The 23,936-nt window shown below is 36.3% G+C and overlaps 1 protein-coding gene across 1 annotated transcript; it reads left to right on the forward strand.

Annotated features, from left to right (window-relative positions):
• The first annotated feature begins 4,763 nt into the window (after positions 1–4,763).
• LOC109174118 (serine/threonine-protein phosphatase 6 regulatory subunit 2) lies at positions 4,764–18,261 on the forward strand. Its single transcript, XM_019323412.1, has 20 exons — positions 4,764–4,873; positions 4,958–5,146; positions 7,861–7,964; positions 9,325–9,411; positions 9,529–9,604; positions 9,691–9,765; positions 10,312–10,365; positions 10,842–10,901; positions 10,977–11,093; positions 11,756–11,850; positions 11,953–12,155; positions 13,473–13,570; positions 14,660–14,763; positions 14,843–15,008; positions 15,129–15,251; positions 15,474–15,556; positions 16,065–16,206; positions 16,754–16,783; positions 17,064–17,134; positions 17,301–18,261. The coding sequence occupies exons 2-20, from the start codon at positions 5,108–5,110 to the stop codon at positions 17,866–17,868; spliced, it is 2,295 nt and encodes a 764-aa protein (XP_019178957.1). The 5' UTR covers positions 4,764–4,873; positions 4,958–5,107; the 3' UTR covers positions 17,869–18,261.
• The last annotated feature ends 5,675 nt before the right edge of the window (positions 18,262–23,936 follow it).

The following is a 23,936-nucleotide window of genomic DNA, read 5'->3' on the forward strand; positions in this document are numbered from 1 at the left end:
TAATCCCCCCTCCAAAGCCTACTCGATCCACGCAGATTTTTCCCTCGAAACCTAGTTTCACACGAACCTCCTCTATACGATCCTCCGTTGCTTTTGTCTCCATTAAGAAGACAAACTGGGGTCTATATTTGGACATAATGCCCAATAAATCACGAACTGTTCGGGACCCCCCCAATCCCCGGCAGTTCCAGCTTAACAGATTCATAAGGCTCGGCGAGCCTGGTCTGCCAGACTCGCCAATTCATGCACTTTTGTATTATCTGCCATCTGCACATCATCTCCCAGCCTACCCTCCAAAATCACAAGATCACCCCTACGACGCTTCAAATCACCATGCAACCCTTCTGTCTCCTCCCTGGTCACAAGAGTAGCCGGGGAGATATCCACCGAGGCGGTAGGGAGTGGAGCCGCAATGGTGGACGATGATAACAACCATTTTGCGCCCACCGGTTTCACCTGGCGCCTTGGACCTGCACGTAACCACGCCCCATATGGGAAGTCTTCTGGAAGAATACCTTGTTCATACGCCGTTTTGCAAAACTTATCTGAATGTCCCAGGATGCCGCAACAATAACATAACGTACTCAACCTCTCGTATTTAAACGAAAGCTATTGCGTCGTCCCCTCTCGCCTGACCAGCTTCATGCGCCTCTTGATAGGGGCGGATACGCTTAACTTCACACGAATTCTGTAAAAACTTCGCCATGCCCCTCCAAAGTTGAACGGATCCAGAGCGATGAATTCCCCTATATAATTGCCGATCTGCGAAATAAATTTAGGAGATGCGTACATTGCCGGTAGTCCATGAATCTGGATCCAAAAGGGGATGGTCTCCAGTTCCACCTCCTCCGGACGAACGTTGGGCGGCACTTGTTCACAAATCAGCAGGTGGTTCTCAAAGGACCAAGGTCCATCTTCAATTACCCGATGAAGATCCCTCGGATGCGGGAATTGAAAGAGAAACAGATCATCCGCCAGAGAAATCGCATACATACCCATGACGGTCGCCATACTGATGCCAGGACATGCTGCATATGCTCGAACCGAATTGGCCGATCGGTGAGGAGACGGCCAACAAGGTTATTCATAATCGTCGCATCTGGAATCGACAGAGCATCCGGAGCCTCAAGACCTCCGCCCGCTTCATCGGCCAGAACAATCTCGGCACAACGCTTTTCTAAATCCAGGACGTCCATGCAGATCGATATCAAGAGCCACAACAGAAAAAGATTGATCGCAGGTAGAGAAAACGAAACCATCATCGCAGATTAAATAACAGCGCCCTAGATAGCCTAGGGAGAACACTTTCTCCGATCACGATCGGGAGAGGTATCCACGTTCGTAATGTTGAATCAAAACCACGATCAGGTGTGGCGAAGAATACGGAGCGTTTCTAATGCGATTTTCATTAACTTTTTAAATCACTATTAAATTATTTCATAAAGATTAGTTTACTACCTATATAATTATGTAGATGAGAATTAGAAAATTTTATCTTCCTCCCATTTTCTCCATTGCCATGAACTTTTATACAATATAAAAATATATATTTTCTTCTTCTTCTTCAAGGTTGGAACTCTCCTTTAAACAAGTGCCTTGTAAGTGTTATTCCTTTATTTTATTTTATTTTATTTAGTATGGGTAGAATACAAGTAGGGACCTTAACATTTTACGGGTGCTTATTTGTACCTTGTGTTGTTTTATTGTTGTTGATGATGATGGTTGATAGAAGGGTAGGATTTGAACAATCGAGGCTTAGAGAAATTTGGGAAAATAAGATTTCACGGTAAGTGGTTGTTCTTCTTTTTACTTTGTCCAAAGTAATTTGTAAAGTGATAGGATATGTTGGTTGATAATTATTTGATTGAATGTTTTGACTTATGAAATGACTCAATTGATTACTTAAAAACATTTCTATACTTAAAAAAAAAAACTCTTTTATTATATATATATATATATATATATATATATATATATTTGTTTTATTCATACGAAAAACAATATATATATATATATATATATATATATATATATATATATATATATATATATATATGTGTGTGTGTGTGTGTGTGTGTGTGTGTGTGTGTGTATATATGTGTATGTAGTTGTTTATTTACATACATATGTGTATATCTCTATAAAAAATTACTATTATTATTATTATTATTATTATTATTATTATTATTATTATATTTTCTTTATAAACATGTATTATTAAAAAATATAAACGTAAATGAAAATCTTTTGATTTCTTTCTTTAGATTCATAATCCTAACCTCCCAATCCCTGATGATACACTTCTTGTAGGCAGATACGATTCCATTAATAGGGCCAAGTAGAGCCGTCAATACGGACTTAGCCCGCCGGGTAAGTCCGTCCCGCCCTACGAAAAGGGCGGGGCAGACATTGATATTTTAAGCCCGTATTTTGACGGGTTTTTTTAGCCCGCCCCCGCCTAACCCGCGGGCTTTGGCGGGCCGGGCCGGCGGGGACCCGCCAAATATATACAAATAAAATTTTATTTTAATTATATATATATGTATATATATATATATATATATATATATATATATATATATATATATATATATATTTGTTTACAATGTATAAATGATTTGTTATTGATTTATAGATTAACACATTATGCATTTGATTATTTATTACTCCGTAGTTATTATTGTGCTTAAAACATTAGAAATGTATTAATATATGTTTAAATTATCTAAATTATTTTAGCATATACTTATTATCTTTTTTATATTAATTTTTAGTTAAAATTAAATATTTAAAAATTTGGCGGCCCCCGCCAAAGCCCGTGGGCCTAAGGCGGGCGGGGCGGGCCGACCTACCTTAGGCCCGTATTTTGGCGGGCTTTTTAACCCGCCCCCGCCATATGGCGGGCTTCTGCGAGCCCCGCCCCGCCGGCCCGTTTCGACAGCTCTAGGGCCAAGTAACTCAGTGTCCCCATTGATCCAATCCACAACCTCTTTTTCATCAATACGGATTCAAAGTTTTCTGACCTTCCTATCCCAAGCCCATTGAAGGGCAGAATACACCGCCCTTCTGCCATCAATGCATCTTGTGCAATGTGGAGAGACGGAGGAGAGTTCTCCCTGTTGATGGCGCATGTGTCTTCTATCTTGAGTTTGATGAAGATGCTGATCATATTGTAAGGAAATGCTGGAAGGCTAGGGAGGTCTGGGAGCGCCTGATTCCTGTCTATAACCGCGTGCAATGGGAAGGTGGCGACTTCGCGGGGTGGATCCTGGGCAACATTGCGATGAAGTCAGACTGGAGTGTGTTCTTTGCTACAACAACATATCTCGAGAGATTTGTTTCAATTGGGCAAAGGGCATACAACGATTCAATTCGGTTGTTCTTACAATTATGCAGTTGTAAAATTACCTTTTTTTTTTTTTTTTTTTTTTTTTTTTTTTTTTTCTAAGTTATTTCTTGCGGAGGAATTCTATGTATTTTTTTACATTAAAGATTTACATTACTTTTTCATATTGTATTTTTATTTGTAATTATGAAACTAATTACTATATATAAAAATAGTCTATTAAAAGGTAGGATATTGATTTATATAATAATTATTTCCATATGAGCGTATGTAACTGTCAATTCCAGAATTTCATATAGGTATACTAGGGTAATATTATATTTATATATTATTCCAAAAAAATATACATATATATCATACATCATATATAGTTATTAGGATCAGATTTAGGAATGATATATATAATTGAGTAGAATAATTTAATTATATATAATAAATTATTTTAAAGTTATTTGGCAGATTGGAATGTCACAAAAGTATCCCTACAATTAGGAATTTTTATTTATAATTGTGAAATTAATTACCATATATAAAAATATAAAAATATTCTATTAAAAGGCATGATATTTATTTATATAATAATTATTTCCATATGGATGTATGTAACTGTCAATTCCATAATTGTATATAGGTATAATAGGATAATACTATATCTATATTTTTTGAATACATATATATCGTACATCATATAGAATTATTAGGATCGTATTTAGGAATGATATATATAATTAGGTAGAATAGTTTAATTATATATATTATATATATTAATTTAAAGGTAACCTATTAAAAAGTTTGAAATGATGTAATAAATTATTTTAAAATTATTTGACAGATTGAAATGTCGCAAAAGTTTCCTGCAATTAAGAATTTTTATTTGTAATTATGAAATTAATTACCATATATAAAAATAGTCTATTAACAGGATATTTATTTATATAATAATTATTTTCATATGAACGTATGTAACTGTAACAATATACATAATATACAATAACAATGTAAAAAAAAAAAATTAACATTAACTACTGCAAATTTATAGGTTGTGCATCGCACGGGTATAATAATAATAATAATAATAATAATAATAATAATAATAATTAATAATAATAATAATAATAATAATAATAATAATAATAATAATAATAAGTGGTGGGGGAGGTGGCCAAGACCTTTTGGTCTAGTGGCACACTGGCACGAAGTGGCTCTCCGAAATGAGAGGTCATGAATTTAAGGTCTGATGGAAGCGATATCGACTCTTTGTACTTCAGTAGGATGCTATCATATTACATGATAGTTTACGGACTATTTCAATTTTATTTTTTAAAAATAAAATCGCCTCTCCCAAAAAAAATAAAAATTTGTAAAACATTAGATTTGGCTTGCAGCTATTTTAAGGAATTTGCATAACCCACACACCATTTCTTTGGTTCTCGCAATTGGGACCCCTACTAATTTACAAAATACAACTACGGTCGTAGCAGAAAAACTAGCAACAAATCTACTTCCCCATCTCATCGCGATTTGCAGGTATATTTTGGTTTTCGCTTTTTTTTTCTTAAAATTTTTAATTTTATTTTATTTATAATTCCTGTATTCCAACGCCATGAAAAGGTGAGCCACTGTTATCTCGCGCTCTCAATTGCTGGACCCGGTGTTCGTGCGCGCCGTAGCGAGCGACGTAGGGTTTTCTCACTGAGTTGCCATCCAGATCCGAGTCCCCAACCGTTTCTCTCACCCGATTCCTTTCTTCGAGATTTCACAATGTTTTGGCGTATGGCGGGTCTCTCCACAGCCTCTCCTGTAAGGCCTTCGGTTCAATTTCTTTCGGATGTTGATTTTGTTTGTTCGATATAGCTTTTCTTGACGATCATGTGTTTTTTTATTATTTTTGAATTTTTAATTTTTTTGGGAGCTCTTGGGTTCTTCAGTTTATATGTTGAATTTTAGTTCTTGTTTTTTGTGTTGTGGAAATTAAAAATGTAATAATGTTTGATTTAGCTGTAGTGAAACGTTTGTGCGAGCGCTATTATTTCCTGAATATTGTCGTGATGTAGGTATATTGCGTGGGATTATGAATGTAATTGATTTTTGGGTGGAATTCATTGTAGGGCAATAAATCTAGCATTGTAACATGTCATTTCAGTTGCATACCATTGGGTTCATGGTGCAGTTTTCATATTATCATTATCTACTCTTAAGTCGAAAACCCCAAAAGTCAATAAAAATGCATTCCTTTGTAGCCTATATGTTATTAACCATGTGAAGTTCTGGTATATGGATCAAAAAAGTAAATTAAAAAAAGAAAAGAAAATTCTATGTATCCAATAGAAGTAAAAGACTATTCAAAAACCGAAACCCATCCTTTCAATTGTTTCTTCCAGCTCCTGCATGAGAAGTGAGTTCAATATTGGTGAACTTTTCATATCTTTGTTCATTGAGCAATTCTTTAACAACAAGAGCTGGGGCCATCTAACCAACTCCAAACAAAGCATATCACAAACTGACAAACATAAAAATAGAGGACAAGTTTGGGAGAAATCAGCAGACAGTGGCAGCGTCATATGTGATTTCAGAGTATCTTCCCAATGGTGTAAAATTAAAAATGATTTTAAATGAATTTAACTTCTTAGCATCACCAGGAAGTTCCATTTCTCTAGGGAATCTCTTATGTGGCTAGATCTATTTCTAGTTCTACTTTGTCAGTGTAGTTCAACTCATGGAAGGTCCATGGTAGTAGTTCTTCACAGAAGAAGTAGATGAGAGTTGTGTAAAATCAGGGGCACGTTATAGTTAAGTGAATTAGTAGAGCTGCAAAGGATTTTGGCTTTTTTTTTTTTTGGTTTTTGTTTCAAGATGCTTGCAACTATTCTTTCTATGGGTGCCATTATCTATAAGTTGATTTGATGATAGTGCATTCATTGCTTATTGGTATGTTTTCATGAAAGGGAGACCTTGTGGGAATGAAACGTGGTGATTTTTTTTTGTTTTTTTTTTTTAAAAGCTAAAAAAATTCTAGGTATGCACCTAATTTCTGTGGGTCTAGACCCTAGAATATGAATTTAGTTAATTTGCACAGGCTAAGAATTCATCTACTACATAGATTTGCTTGTTAACTAGGAGTGGCACAGCGATGAAAGGAAACTGTTATAGAATTCAGAAGTACTGGAATCAGATCTGTCATTCTTTTGGAGAGCTATTAACAAGAATAGTGGAGTTGCTGAGGAACAACTAAGGAGAATGTAGGTTTATGTGTAGCCATGTACAGATCTGGCCTAGCAATCTAGCCCCAAGAAAAATGTTTAGTTATGATGCAAAAGAAGCTTTACCAAACTTGTATTCAGTTTCATAAGCACGTAATATTATAGATAACATTTTGTTCAAAACACCAAAAGGGTGCCCCCAAGTACAAGAAGTACTTATGAAGATATAGCAGACTAGAGAACCCTAAAATGGAAAACAATATGGTTATACTAAAAACATATTGGAGTAACCAGAGACCAAGTTCTGATGAAGTTCTCCAAATCATATTATCCAAATGATAAAACCCTTTGACTAGTGTGCTTACAAACCCTCATCCTCTAGGTGCAAAACTACTGGCTTCCTGCTTCTGCTGCATGCATCCCTTATTTCCTTTCCTGATTTAACAAGAAAGTACGAGCAATTTTTCTTCCTAGAAGTTTCAATCATAATAGAAATAATAATATAATATAAATATACTCCCTTTGTCCCATTTTACTTGTCCTGTTTACTATTCATTGGTTAAACCAACTCTTTCTTCTTTGTTTATTGTCTTTAGTAATTTTGAATTATTTTTAAATTTTTTTATTTTGTGTTTAATAGTACTTTTAATGTAGTTTCTAAATATATAAATTTTATATACTAATACTAAACTTAATATTGTGAAAAATTGAATTAAAATAACTTCAGTCAAATCTCGTTAATCGAACCAGACACAAAATTGGCAGGAGGGAGTATTAATTTAACACCAATACATGAGATTTTACCCAAATTCTTGCAATATCATTAAGATTACCTAAAATCTCATCACTGACTTAGTGACTCTTAAAAATAGTTTGGCTAACAAATCAGATGATTGGAATGCTATATATTTTCTTTCCTCTTTTATCAAGTTAATAATGAAATTGTCCATATAGGTTATTGGATATGGGTAGAAGCCTTTCCACTTAGGTTTTGTTACTATAACCTTGATCTCAACTTTTGATTGTTGTTACATTCATCCTTTTCTCTTATGCTGATTTTATGTGCCTGTTATTTTCTTATCTATATGTGGATATGTTTATGAATGGAGATTATTTGATCTCTTGCCATGTTTTCTACCATAACTAGGATTGCAATGTTTTTACATGGTTTTTGTTGTTATGGATCTTGTAAATTTGTTGGTTTGGACCTATTATTATAGCCTAGAGTCTCGGTATTGTCTTTTGTAAGTATAATTGTTAGTTATGTGAAGTAATGTTACTTTTATTTCTTTGCTGGTTACATATTTATTTCAGGTGGAGACAATTCTAGACAAGGATAATTTCACATTAGAAGAACTTTTAGATGAGGATGAAATAATCCAAGAATGTAAAGCTCTTAATGGCCGTCTTATCAACTTGTAAGTTGTTTGCTTACATGCAGTCACTCACTTTCTCAATAGCTGCTTCCAGTGTTTGATTGGTTCCACTTTTCTTGGTGCTATTAAACTGTGCTTATTAAAAACATGACGAAACGATTACTCTTTTGATCTTTGTGCCTTTTCTAGGACAGGCTTAAGTTTCTGCTTGTTCTACAGCATTAGACACATCTATTTTCATGATTTATCACTACCTTTTAATTTTTTTAATCATTATTTTCTGATTTTGGTTCATGTGTTTAAGCATTTCTGAACACATACTGAGTTAAATTATGGGTCTTTCTGCATTCTATAATAGGCAAAAGATTGAGATGGAGATAAGACTTAAGGTGTGGTTAGGAACATAAGCCCTAGAAGTCTCTGTGTATTTGATAATTGATATACACCATTTTGATCTCTGACACATATTCATTAAGATAAATACCTTTTTGCTCTTGGTCTTGGACATGTATTCATCAGAAACCAGATGAACTACAAAGTCTTTGCAGCTTTCTTTGATATGCTTTAAACTTTGAGTTGTTTCTAAAAAATAAGAATTGTAATTATGATGGTACGACTTGGATTATGAAACTTATAGTTATGTCACCTGAATCTACTTCAGGCAAATACTGTGAAAGAGAAGTTATGATTTTCTATCAGTGACAAAACTATGGCCTTTATTTTGACAAATCTCCTGTATTTTTGCTTCCCTAGAGCAAGAATGAAAGACTTCTTGAGTGCCATATGGCCCATACATGTATTAAATCTTAAGACTTAACACACCCTAAAGCATGGGCAATAGTGTTTGTAGTTATTGTGACAATATTTGCCACATATGGTGTATATGCATATCTATATGTATGTGGCAAATTTTTGCTATAAAGTTATAGACTTAAGTTCAGTGATCCCTCTTGTAGTCTATTTTTGTTATAATGGAAGGTACCTCCCCTTGTTCTGCTAATGTTCAGCTTACTTGCCTCTAAACTATGGAAAGTAAACAGGCTTGATTTGAACTCCCATGTTGTGTCTTTTTGTAAGTACATATTCTTACTATGCATCTTCAACTTTTTTAACATCTAATTTTGATAGTTAGATGATGCAGTGCTTAATGCTTTCAGCCTTTGTCCATTTAGTTAGTTGCTGGTTAATTATGATATGTATGCTAAATGCTCACTACCCCTACCTTCTAAGGCACCGCCTCACACATGAACGCTCATGTCTTTCTCACTTTGTTCCTAGCTTACTAAAATATTATCTCTCATGTTGAAATTTGTAAATATAAATTCTTTGAGCTGTTTCCTTGTAAACTTTCTATTTACTGCCACTCTAAAATATTTGTTTTCACTTGTGGGCTATTTGGAAGTTTACGGGAGAGAAGTCAAGTGGAACAACTTGTCAGATATATAGTGGAAGAGGCTGCAGATGAAACTGAGAAAAAACGAACATTTAAGTGAGTTACTTAAAAAATATCTTTGCCCTGCCTATTAATTTCTTGCATATTTACATTATCTTGAATATGTTGTATTGTTCTAATTTTTATTTTTTTTTGGTTCATGTGGGTGAATAGGTTTCCTTTTATTGCTTGCGAAATTTTTACTTGTGAGGTTGATATAATTCTCAAAGCTTTGGTTGATGATGAAGAGGTGACAATACATGCTTTCACTGTTTGCTTTATTTATCTTATTTGGAGGAAAATGCTTTTAAATAGACTTTTAATTTTGATTGGCAGCTAATGAACTTGCTATTCTCATTTTTGGAACCTGTGCGTCCTCACAGTGCTCTGCTGGCTGGTTACTTCAGCAAGGTATCTCATTAAATTAGATGGTGGTATTTTGTTTCACTTCACTTTTCCGAACATGGATTGACTGTTTCCTGGTGCTTTTTTTTAAAAATTTTTTTATTGGGTGGGGGGTGAGGTGGTGAAGGTGGTAGATGTCTTTCCTTGAGGGGGAAGTAGAGCTTGAATCCCTTGTGTTTGGAGATTATACTTGTTATTTTATTTAGGAAAAAAAGGAAGCTTCTACTTAATTACAATATATTTTGCCATTTTCCTCTCCACCTCCCTAGTAAAGTAGTTGACTGATTGATTTTGAGGTTGGCCTAGGATCTGAGTGCTTTCCCTTTTCTGGTCCTTGTTTGCAAATGGTCATATGTTGCTCTGGTCAGAGCATTAAAATATTTCTTATATTTGCTTTTGTTTTTAATATTCTTTATGAAATCAATAGGTGTATACACACACAAAAACAATATTAAAGACCTTTTCCATTTTGTTTTTAATTTTGTTTCTGGCTTTGCAATATTATTATTTCTTTTTATGTTGGCATTTGATGTTCACAGTTCCATATGCTAGGTTGTTATATGCCTGTTGCAGCGGAAGACAGTACCTTTGATGAATTACATACGAGTAAGTACAGTGTTTGGTTAACTTTATTAAGGAATATGCTTATGATTGTGATAAAATGTGGCTTGGTGGTCAAACCTTAGCCTGCCTCCAATGCCTTCGCATGGCTTTTTGTGTCAATCTGGTGATTCTGGTCTGTTTGGTTTTTTTCCTTGAGGGGTGGGTAGGTTTGTTCCTGCCTGGCTTCACATGGTGTCATGGTTTGAAAATTTTCCTTGTTTCAACTGAAACTTGTAAATATCAAAAAAGTCTAATTCAAATTTTGCTTGTTAGCTCAGGACTACTGATTGCTTGTCTTTTGTTGTTTGGTAGGATGCTGACAATTTTTTATTTCTATATTTAATGCTTTCATATTTTTACTATAAGGAATATTACATGTTCTATTCTTCACCTTGATGGTTGAAATATCTGCTGCTTTTATTGTCTGAAAGATGAACTGTAAATCTGTAATCTAATGATAACCTTTCATACTCTTGCAGACTCATCAGGAGGTTATCAGAAAGTTGGTTGATCTCATTGGAATTACTTCTATCATGGAGGTCTGTAGTTTCAAAATTTATTTTAAAATATTCCCTTAAATACACTTTCAGGTCTTAATGCATTTTTATGGACAGGTTTTAATTCGCTTAATTAGCTCCGATGAACACATGTATAGCAACTTTGTGGATTCAATGCAGTGGTTAGGAGATACTGATGTTCTGGAGATGATTGTGGATAAGTTTAGCTCAGCAGTACGTTCGTGAATACACCCCTAATATCATTTATATCATTTAATGAGCTTATAGAACATTTTAGGGTCTTGGTTTATGAATCTTCACTCTTCAGGCTCTGCAGTTTCCTGTGTATGTAGGTTTGAGATCTAATAATCTTCCTGGTGCCCTTATGCTTGTTGAGATTCATGGGTTGCAAGTGAGTGGATAGGATGAGTCCTTGAGAATTGGGTTCAAAAAATATTTTTCCCCAGTTGGGATATGATTTAGGCTTGAATGGAGTTAGATGCAACCTTTTCAATAAAAAATCAGGTTGGACTAAAATGTGTAGATGGTTTGAATATATTTTGTGTTTTTGTTGGATAACAGATGGGACCTTGTGGTGAGGTTTTTGGTGCCTTGGTGGAGGGGGATATTCCATCTAGAGTTCTATTTTACCTCTTATTTACTTTTTATTACATGGAACGAATATTTTCATAATTAACTATAGATTTAACATTTTCAACTTATTTTTGACAAAGAAGTTAAAATAACTTATTTTCTTTTTGAAATGAAGGCAAGGAGATTGTATCCCATCTTGCATTGCTTAAGCTAGATTGCTTCATTGATTATAAAAACCATTAATTCTATGTTATAAATATGTCAGAATCCATTGGTAACATATTGGTGTTTACTATTTGCAGGACTGCCCTGAAGTGCATGCTAATGCTGCAGAAATATTGTGTGCTATAACTCGATATGCGCCCCCTGGGTTATCTACCAAGATCTCCAGCCCTAGGTAGTGTTCTGTGTTAATATTCTAGTCTATCCAGTATGGGTTTTTGTTCTATGAATTCTCTTGCATAAAATATTACTTATATGCATATTGGACCTTGCACAGTTTCATTGGAAGATTATTTTGCCATGCATTGGAGGGCTCACGGCCAAAATCCGTTTTGGTCAATTCATTGTCTATATGCATATCCTTGTTGGACCCTAAAAGGCTAACATCAGGAACATATTACTTCTTCAACCGTCAATCTACTCAGGGAACTGGGGTAACTGCTAACCCCAAGACTATTGAAGGCATGCTGGAAAGCCTAGGTATGTTTGCATCTTTCTGTGTTAAGCACAGTTAATATACTTGTATCCTTCAGCTTAATAGAAGTTACTCTAGCTAGAAGGAATGAAAATGTGAGATTGTCAGAAAGAATCTCTTCTATACTTTACTCATTGTCATGTAGCTAGAATCATATCCTTTGGATGGTTCTTTATATTGGCTATAAATTAACGAGGCACTGTGTAATCATTTAATTGTAAAGCTCTCTGAAATTTGAATTAGGATTCATTTGTGGGGTACAGTTTTTGATCCTTTAAAATGGTTTAGATAAGCCTCTCGACGTGCCTGGATAGACATAGGTGGTTGTATTGGAAGAAAGTCTCCTAGTGCCAGGGGTTAGGAGTTAGGACTGATAGATTTTTTCAAATTGGATGTCTATGAACTTTAGGAAGTTAGACTAAGGACTGCAACTTCCAAATAGAGTAGTTTAAGCTTCATCTGTTGTCACTTATGCCACATTTTAGTTTTGTTTTCTCTTAAGCCAAATCCAAGAAATTAAATCTAGTTTTGTACTTTTGGTGAAGTGGAGATCAATTTCAGCTGAAACTTAGTTTTGTTCTTTTATATCATTGAACTAAAAAAAGCTGAGGGCCCGTTTACTTTAGTTTTCTATTCTCTGTTTTCTTTTTTCTAGTTTTTAAATTTAATTCTTTGTTTTCTATTCCTTGTTTTTGGTTTAGAAAACTTTTAAATTTAAGTGAAGCATGTATATAATTTTTCACTTTCAAGTCTAATATATATGAAATTTTAATATTTGATATCCAAACCAAACTTATGTTAGGATATAACATAACTAAAAATATCTGGACTAATAATCCATTGAGTTCAACCAAAATCTAAAAATCGGTCTAGGTTTCGAGTTTTAATTATGATAATATGAATTATGTCTAACTTTAAGTGTATGCAAATAAGTTATGTTTACAAGTAAATGAAAGTAGAAAGGATAAAAGATGTTAATGAATGTTGTTATAGTAATGGATAAATATATAAGTAAATAAGTAGATAAAGGTGGTAGGAATGTGGTTGTAGTGGAATAAATGACAGAGGTTCTGTTTTCCAACTTAGAAATCTGAAAAAAAGAAACAAAACAAAACAAAAGTTCTCCAGTTTTCTGGAAACTGGAAAACTGAAAAAAAATTCTCCGGTTAGTAAACGGGCCCTCAGATATTCAGATTAAGGGGTATCTCAGTTATTAAGCAATGAATACTTCCTATGGTGGATTTGAATTATTTCTGTTTTGGTAGTGTTGAGTGAGAATTTTTTGTAGTTGGGAATTATGAACTTTACATTCTTTTATGCAGGTGATCTAATCAAACTTTTAGATGTTTCATCAGAGGACAGTGTCTTGCCAACTACATATGGCAAGCTACAGCCACCTCTTGGAAAGCATCGTCTTAAGGTAGTTAACTATGTCTCATTGAAAGAAAAAATGAACTCAAGCAATTGGAAATCTCCTTTTTTTTTTTTTTTTTTTTTTTTTTTTTTTTTTTTTTTAAAGCTGAATGCTGGAACTAGGCACTTATTTATAGAGCAAATACCAATTTTAGTCTCACGAGTATTAGCAAAATGACGGTTTTAGTCCACATGTTTAATTCCTACCAATTTTCATCCACGACTATTGTTTTTGTACCAATTTTAATCCATGACTATTATTTTAGTACCAAAATTCATCACGTCGGTCACCCATCTATTTAAAACATCCTGAAATCTAAAAATTTTAAGGGCATTTTTATCCTTTTCAAATTAATATTCCAATTTGAGCATAAATAAATGAATTTAAGCCCAAAGATTGATCCCAATTCGCAGTTCTCCTCCTCATCCTACATTAATTTGAGGAGGAAAACTGCGAATTGGGATAGATCTTAGGGCTTAAATCCCTTTATTCATGCTCAAATATGAATCCTAATTTGAAAAGCACGAAACTACCCTTAATAATTTCATATTCCGGCATGTCTTAAACGAAGGGGTGACCGGCGTGATGAATTTTGGCACTAAAACAATAGTTGTGGATGAAAATTGGTAATAAAACAATAGTCGCGGATGGAAATTGGTAGGAATTAAACATGTGGGGACCAAAACTGTCATTTTTCTAATACTCGTGGGACCAAAATTGGTATTTGCTCCTTATTTATAATGAAAACTTACTAAAGTAATCTCTATCATATATACATCATGTTCGACACTGTGTTTTTATACTTACACATATTACCTCAAAGAGAGTTTTTACACTACTTGCCTTTATGCAAAAACAAAGTACTGTTCTCTCCTTTATTCTTTTACATGCTGAAAGTGTCAAATTATAAATGATGCAGAGGGAGATGTTGCATTTGACTTTCATTGATCTTATATTTTTCTTTTACTGATCAGTTTGATGTTGCATTTGAATTAGCTGCTCATTTGATGTTCCTGTACTTTCTCTACCTTCCTCTTCCTTTTTAACTGTTATATGATGTTTCTGAATTCTGACAGTAGTAACATAAATCTTCAGATTGTGGAGTTCATTTCAGTCTTAGTGAGTGTCAGTAGTGAAGCTGCTGAAAAGGAATTGATTCGGCTTGGGGCAGTTAAACGAATTTTGGATTTGTTCTTTGAGTAAGTTCACACCTTTAGCTTCATCTTGTCTTATATGGAGGAATGAATTTTGAGTGTCTTAACCTGGAAACAAATGTAGGTATCCATACAATAATTTTTTGCATCACAATGTTGAGCACATTGTAGTATCTTGCCTAGAGAGCAAGAATGCTCAGTTTGTGGATCATGTCCTCTGTGAATGTAATCTTGTTGGGAAAATTCTTGAGGCAGAGAAGAACCTCACAGTGACCACTGATTCATCGAAGGTAATTATCTGTATTGTGGCTTTTCTCTGTATGTTTGTTACCTGTTAAATGATCACCATCATTTCCTATAGATGTCTGTTCTCTATATGATATTGTTACTTTTATTGAATGATTTTGCAGCCAACTGTCCCTGTCGAGGGGAAATCACCACCCCGGATAGGTAATATGGGGCACATTACACGCATAGCTAACAAGCTTATCCAACTGGGGAACAATAACAACAACATACAGACTTATCTGCAGGTTCATCTGATGATCTTTTTTTGTATTAATATCGTCAATGTATTGCTTAAATTATCAATAACTGATGTAGTCACATCATATTCTGGTCCAACATCCCTCCATTTTAGCTTGTCAGTTTTAGAGTTGATACTTCATGTCATTGGAAATACATTCTGCAAACATGAAAGGGAACACTTTTGTCATCTCTAAGTTTTCTTGTCCTTTATGAAATGACTTTGGCAGGAAAATAGTGAATGGGTTGATTGGCATACAAATGTCCTACAAAAACGGAATGCTGTGGAAAATGTTTTCCAGTGGGCATGTGGGTAAGTGGTGGTTCAAAAGTGCACTCACTTTCCTTTCTTTAGCTGTGAATTTGTCTGGTTTGCTTGTTGAATGACAAATTTATTTGACATAGAGCATCTAGCTAGAAAGTAATTTATCCCCTTGGTTTCATTTTCCTAAATATCATAAAAATGTTCTTTATATAAAATGCACTATAGCTGCATTTTACCAGAAACTGAAGCAGTAACTTGGTGTAATAAAGCACTTAAAATGACTATATTATTGGTGGAAAGTAAGGGTAGAGAATAGGAGGGACAGGATAATGGAGAGGAAAGTTTGTGTTTGAATGAGGAAAGGGAAAGAGACGAGTGAGAAATGGAGATTGTGCTTGGAAGGGAAGAGCCAAAATTCTGCCTAATTTTTTCCCATTTGTGGAAAAATATTTTATAGATTTTGCCGCATTCAACTTCTCTTGTTGACAAGATAGTATCTACTTTATCAATTTGCTTTCTTGACTTGCACTTAAATATGGTTTCATCTTTATTGCAGGAGGCCTACAGCACTCCAAGACCGTATGAGGGATAGCGATGATGATGATTACCAAGATAGGGACTATGATGTTGCAGCTTTAGCAAATAATTTAAGTCAGGCATTTCGATATGGGATCTATAGCAATGATGACATGGATGAGGTGCTTGTCCCTACTTTTACTGTCAAACTTTTTCTCTTGCCCAAGGTGCTTTTGGCACAACATTTGGTTAGAAAATATTTAATGTTTAAAATATTTGACAATCAGATTACATGCAAAGAGTTGGAGTTAGAACCAAACAGTATAAATTAATTGTTTATCTTTTTCTTAAACTGGGTCAGGTGCTGGCAAGTCTGATAAGTGAACCTGGTTCTAAATGGTGTCCTTTGTCTGTGAAAGTGGAATGGAAGTGTTAATATCATTTGCTTTGATGGTTCTTAGTCTGTTAAAAGGATTGCTAGTACCATTATATATATGTTTTTAAATCTAGATTCTCCTCCACTTGGCAATATCTCAACTGCTCTTTGATGCTCCTTTAAGAATTTATTGTTTTAAAATTTCATGTCTTTGATATTCCATAAAAAAAGAAGCTGAAATTTGACTACTTGTGATGTCTTTAAAAAACTAATTTAAATAATTGATTCATTTTAGTATACATTTTGAATCTCAAGCTTTCATGTAGCCATAACTTTTTTGTATTGATATGCAGGCCCATGGTGCACTAGAACGCGATGATGAGGTACGCTCTGACTCTTCTATATTCCTCTTAGAATGATTGTTCTCACTAATGAGCTAGCCACAATGGTGACTAAATAATTAATAATGAATGTATTCCTGTGTGTTCACACATGAAGTTTTATATATAGAGGCAGCATGAGTACAAATATTCTCTTGGTTAATTTACTTGTATTTGTTGGTTTATAGTGTAGTAAGGTTTTGACGTTTAAGATTATGAAGATCTCGCTTTATAAAATTTCATTTATCTGATGTTCTTTAAAAGCTTCTGTGGTTTTCTGTAGGATGTCTATTTTGATGATGAATCTGCTGAAGTTGTCATATCATCACTTCGATTAGGAGATGACCAAGATAGGTGGGTGAGGGAACAGTTGGAAAATCCTTAGTTTTTTTATTTTTATTTTTATTTTTTATCTCTTCCAATGGGTTGTGAAATTGGGTAAGAACTCTTCCATTGCAAGGAAGAGAAAAGAAATCATATTTTAAAAATTAAGTTCCACTTCCACATTTTGTGTTCACAGTGGATCTCTTTTTACAAATTCCAACTGGTTTGCCTTTGAGGATGATAGAATGACCAATGATCGCCAACCTGGTTCAGTAGCTTCACCGTCACCAAATACCAATGGGACCAATGTTATCTGCCCCAGCAATAAAGATGAGCCAACTGCTGATGGAGACAATGATTTGGCTGATACTGCAACATCTGGTCCATCTGAACCAAAACAATTCTCAGAGATTAGTTTGAGTGAGGAAGAGCAAAATCCTAGACACACCAAGGGTGGAGAGGCTCCTGAATGGGTTGATTGGAGAGAAAGTTCTGGGCCAACTGATGTTACTGTAGATACACCTGAGCCTTCAACTCTGCCAAATGGTGAACTTCAAGTGGCTGAAGATAATGCCAACACCAAAACAACAGCTGATGCTCCTGTGTCTGCAAATAATGACAAAAGTAATGCTGAAGGAGGATCAGCTGATTTGGTGCATCCTCCTCCTGCTGCTGCTGCTGCTGCTGCTGCTGCAACCCCAACTCCAGAAACAGCAGAAGGGAACCCCCCAAGGTCTGGAAGCTCTGATGCTATTCCTGTCTAAATACTCTTACTACTATTACCTGTTGGAATGAAAGGATGATCCTCAGGAGCTGAAGAGGGAAACTGATGTGCAGGAGTGCGTGCTATAAACAACTCTCTGGTGCTAGTACTGTTGATCTGGTGCAATAACAAAGTGCGGACGGGGGGTTATTGTTCTGAGTGCTGATGATTCTTTTCCCGGGGTGGTGGTAGATAAACCGGTGTTCTATCTTCTTTGATCTTACAGTCACTAGTGCAGATGACTTTTCACGCCTTGTTTTACTATTCATTTCAAGCGTCACTGCTGGATTAGCATTTAGCAGACTGCTGTACACGTTCAAAGAATATTGTCTATATCTCATAGTTTTTCTTTCCTGCTCCATTTCACTTCACAAATGAATGCCATTCCTATCTATTTTTGCTATATTGCACCTTTCAATTTAGACATGCTATCAATTATATAATAAATAAAGAAAAATGCATGTGTGAGCATGGAAGGGTAAACCACCCATCTTTATTGAATGGAATTAGCTAGGACAATAATCTTTGTGAAAATATGCTTTACAAAAATATATGCCTCGGAGTTTATCTTTATTATTCACCATTTTGAATTACTTGATTGTATTGTTGGAACCTTCTTTAGAAGTGCGTTAACTTGGGTTTTGTTGGTTAGTTGGAAATGAACATTTATTTATGGTCTGTAGCTTCCTAGTTCCTATACAGAAGGTCTTGCATCTCTTGTTGTCCCATGTAGAAAGGAGCATCACATTCTCGCACAATCATGAGCATGCCCCTCATTTGTCTCGCACAGTCAAACCTTCGCCATAGGCCCTAAAGCCGCTTTACCTCCTAGAGTCAAAGCCTACTCTTGAAGAACTTGCATTAATGCGGGGCCCATGTAATCCTAATAATCGTGCTTGAGCGTGCTTGAGCGATTTGGAGAAGACAACTAGAGCCTGAGTAGTCCACCAGGCATGCGTGAAATAACCTACTCGTCTGCGGCGCAAGCAAAGTCCTCGGTCCCCTATCCGTCCTCAATAGCATCCTGCAGGGCCTTGGCGTGATCAACTTGTTGTCGCTTGTGGTCCTCATGCAAAGTCTGGTGTGCTTGCTGCAATGCAGTGTGGGAAGCTTTGAGGGCAGTCAACTCCGTCACCATGGCATCGTGGGCTTCTTTAAGCTGTTGGCAACGTTCCTCTAGAGTATCGTGTGCCTCCTCAGACTCAACAAAGTCCCGTGATGCTTCCTGCAACCGTTGTTGAAGCCCTACGGCTTGCATGACAACTTGCATAAGAGGGGGGGGGGGGGGGGGGGGGGGGGGGGGGGAGGGAGGAGTTAGTACACAGTGCACTTGCATAAAGAAGAAGATGTGATTTGTCCTTACATTCATAGCGTCACCCACCATATGTGAACTGGGCATCCAAGGAGTTGTTGTCCATCTAGAACCGTTGAGCAGGAGGCACTATTTCTTGCACTCTACAGCGTATGAGATCAATATGACCTGGCTCATAAGGACGAAATGGTGCATAAAGAAGATGTAATTTGTCCTTACATTCATAGTGTCGCCCACCAGATGTGAACTAAGCGCAACCATGGAGTTGCTGTACATCCAGAATCGCTAAGCCCGTGGCACCATTTCTTGTACTCTGTAGCGTATGAGATCGATATGACTGTGCTCATAAGGATGAAGTGGTCTAGGCCGGGTGGAAGACTCGTCATAACCTCTCGCGGCCAAAGGGTCGTATGTGTAACACCCCCAAAATTCTAACACAGGAATATTAAATAAAAGAGATATATAAAAATAAGTTTCGTTTACAAAAAATAGAGTTTAAGCGCGGAAGCTTAACAACATAGAACCTAGAGGGTGTCACGTCACATTTGGGCCAAAACCAAACCCAATTGCTAAGGCTTCTAGAACTACAAATCCATAATCAATATCCGACATCCAACAAGTCTAAAATAACATACATCCATCATCTAAAAATCTTAGCTACAAGTCCCAAACGTACACATACTAATAAGATGATACTAAATTGAGAAGTCTACTCGGCGCTCTCAAGCTAGCCACAACTCCAATCCTAAAAACAACAAGGTTGGAAAACACAAAACAAAAGCATTAGAGAAGAACCTTAATAGCAAGGGAGGATTAATTAAGGCTAAGAGGTAACCCATGTCTCGACAAAACCTATTTTCCTTGCTATATCATATTCATTGGCTCCTTTGATAATCGTATGTGTAATTCGGTGATTGAGTCTTGATAGAGCCTTTGCATAGGATTTATATTGTGCTTATTTGATAATCTTGATGTTCTCGATCTTGTGATTGATTATATGTATGATCTCGTATTTTAATTATGTCTAGAGCCCTAGGGTTTATATCGTGAATTTCGCATTATGATGTTCTTGTTATATTTGGGTGGGATTATGCATGATCGGGTGTTGAGTCTAGCCTTGGACTTGTGTTTAGGACTTTGCATATAGATTTCTTGATGTTCATGTGGTTCCGGATGCTCTTGAACCGTTATATGATTTATGTTGAGTCTTGACATGTTTAGGAATCGTGTTAGAACGTATTTTGTATGATTCTTGGTTTGTTTCCGTTAATTGAATACGTGGTGTTGTCGTTATGTGTTTGAATGTGTCTGGACATGGTTTCGGGTTTCACGAGAGATCTCGGGACCAAAATATTACCTGTGAGTCAGTGGGGGATAGGTGGGGGCAAGGGTGCCCGCCACCTACCCGCTGCCCGTGCCCACCTTCCAGCGGGCAGGTGACTGCTCGCCGGGCACCCGCTGGAATAGTGTGTCGCCGTCGGCGGGTGGTCCTCCACCCACCACCCACCTGCTGGAAGCCCGGCATGGTTCATGGTGTTTTCCCCGTTTGTTGTTTTCTCGTGTCCCGTTGTGTCCTGTTGTACCCCGTTTTTTGTGTATGAGTCTCGTTTGGTGTTTAGGTATTATTCTAGGAATTTATGTGTAATACGTGTCGTTGTTGTTGTGCCTTGATTGTTATGTAATTATGTGTTGATTGATTGATTGGTGATGAGTATAATGGTCATTGCGCAATGACTGGTGTGACTAATGATGATGATGAAATTGTGATTGGTGGAAAAGAATTGTTGGAGATTGGCACCACTTGTGCCGGGTCATTGTTCTAAAGGTAGAGGCCATAACGGTGACTGTGCTGAAGGCACACACCCACCTTCGACTAGCTTGCCGTTGAGAATGGGTCAGGTTATAAGTGCTACAGTGTCATGTTAGAGCTATATACGCTAACCCCTTGATATTGGCACTAGAGGTGCAGATCATTGAATGGCACTGCGGTACCATCTTGATATGTTGGTGGTTGATAGGTGGTTTGTCGGTGGGGGCATGTAGTTACCCGGAGGAATAAGGGGTGGTGATATAAGGGTGGCCTGGAGGTATAGGTTGGAACTGATATAAGGACGGAGGGGAGCTACAAGGTTGGAACTTGGTATAAGGTTGGAGGATGAATTGTGTGCTTTGATGACTACTTGCTAATTGACTGTCTTGAATGCCTTCGTTGTCTCTAATTGCTATTTATACGCTTATATGTCTGTTATGCCTTGTATTGCGTTCTTAGGATGCATGTTAGTGTTTATGATTATTCTATAATGTTGATTCTGTTAAACGTGTCTTGAGTCTTGATCTTGGATTTAAATTAGAGTCTCGTTAGTATATATGTATTCTAGTTTCAAAATGAGTTTCTTATATCTACCTATATTGTACTTAACGCGTTGGAGTGGGTTACCAGCATTATTCGCTGACGGTTGTTATACTGAATGTTTTTCAGGTGATGAGCATTAGCTTCAGAGCGCGCTAATCGGAACCCTGTGACTTAGCTTAAATAGCCTTAGCACAGTAGTTGGCCTGCGTGCCTTGGGATTGTATTTGAATATTGACTTGTGGATTAATTATGCTTGGTTAGTCTAGCCTGTGCATCTAGGTTCTCAAACCTAGGTGTGGCATAGCACCCCGACACTTATGGATAGCTTTATGCTCTGTTTGTGATTTAATTGATAGATTCACCTTTATTTTATAAGTTTTAAATATCTCAAAATTTAGGGGTGTTACAGTTGGTATCAGAGCCTAAGTTCGACCCTAGGACAATGCCTTTAGGATAAGGCTTTGGGAAATTAAGCTTGAACTCTAGATACTTACATATTTGGATGTTAAGAGTTAGACTTTAAGATGTTAAGCTTTAACTCTAGGCATCTAAATACTTAGGACATACGAATCTTAGGACGCGCGGTAAGGTTGTGAGTTTATTTATCGCCTTCAATTAAGCTTCATGTACTTGTTCCTTGTTCAGCTTTAGTTCTTTTAGTTAAGACACCAGGTTAGGGTGTAAGTAGATAAATTTACCTCCGTAACCGGGTGACGTGCACCTACTCGGTAAATCGCCTCGTTCTGATTTCCGCTAAAGACTTAACGAAGACTGCAACTAAGAGAAGGGAAACTTGGATGTCTGTTAAAGTAAAGCAGCTAAAATGTGACGTTCACATCTGGACATAGGGTTAACTCGAAGAAGTTAGACTGCTTTACTCGCAACTTGGAGTCAGCTACCGCGATTCCCTTTCGAGCAAGTAACGTGCAACTCCTGGTAAGTTACTTTATCTCGGTATGTAAAGGTTACATCTACGACTAGAAGGAAAGAGAACTAGGACGCCAATTAATGCAAGGAAGTGAAGTAACGGATGAACAACGCCGTTGGTTAATGTTTGGTGCAAGGCAAGTATACCACGACGTCTTGTGAGCCCTTTTGCCTCAGTATAAAATATCTTCTCGCCTTTGAACCTCAGCCTCTTGATATTCCTATTTGTTGAAGCCCCCACATCGAATCCTTGGTTATTCAGGGAAGCAATTGACACCCGCTATGTTTTTACTTACCCTTTGTTGTACCTAACTTGAATCCTTGAAAACTCTAAATTGTTATGAGCTTGTAATCATTGTCATTTCTCTAGTTCTATGTCCCTCTCTTTTGAAACCCTTGTTAAAACACTACGAGTGGTGTAAACCCCTTGCTTTGCCGGATGGCGTGAGAGTCAATGCTTATCGGTTTGGCGTTAGGATTATCATTAAGTAAGGATCGGCAAGTTAGATAGAGGAGACGGATGCTTGGAGAGAGTATCGTGCGCTAAGCCTCGCTGCGGTAAGGACCTTACCCTTGGCATGAAAGCCTTGACGGTTTTAAGGCACCATAAGAAGTATATGTGATGCACAAAGTCGCCAACGTCATGCGACGACAAAAGCAGTCAACCAAATACATTCCAAGAAAGAGAAAGGCGTCACTAAGAGTTTTGTCCGCTAAAGGATTAAACGGGATCAGACGACAAACTGAATTTCAAGAAGACCGAGACGACTTGTCGTTAACCAAGACAAGAAAAGACAAAGTTGAATTATAGCCAACTACCTTAGGAAGACTTCAAGATTTGTTAACCGTGAACATGACTCGACCTATTAAACAATTAGTAACGACATGCGTGAGTCCTTGGGTAAGGGACCATGGATTGTCTCGAGATGTTGACCTTGGTAAACGACCTTGACCCACGTCACGTTTTTGAAAAGGTAATATCAATTGCATTAGCCGTGGAATTGCAGTTGAACTCTACAATTCAACCAACTAGGAATGGTTGACAACAAGAAAATCATGCAAACAAGTCAAGTTGGGAACTTGTGCCATTGACTCACAAAGGCCTTAAGTCAAACACTAAGGATGGATCGAGTTTCTTACAACCATGGGTATCAATAAGAGATTCTAATTAATCAACTTTGGGGTTAGTTCTTAATACTCTTGGTCAATTAGTTATCATGGTCTTTGACATATTCAATTGTGTCGTGGCATCTATTATTTGTGGCCAATAAGGTCCTATAGAGAGATTTATATATTCAAGTACTCTTTATTCACTAATTAATTTCTTCAATTTTCTTTCGATTCTTTTTGATTGTCCTAGTTCTTTTTTTTTTTTTTTTTTTTTTTTTTTTTTTTTTTTTTTTTTTTTTTTTTACTTTGGCGTATTAAATTACTTCTTCATTCATTCTTTGTGATTAAATGATAGAATAACAGTTAT

This window comes from Ipomoea nil, unplaced genomic scaffold (assembly GCF_001879475.1).
Source record: "Ipomoea nil cultivar Tokyo-kokei standard unplaced genomic scaffold, Asagao_1.1 scaffold0519, whole genome shotgun sequence".
Classification (NCBI taxonomy): Eukaryota; Viridiplantae; Streptophyta; class Magnoliopsida; order Solanales; family Convolvulaceae; genus Ipomoea; species Ipomoea nil.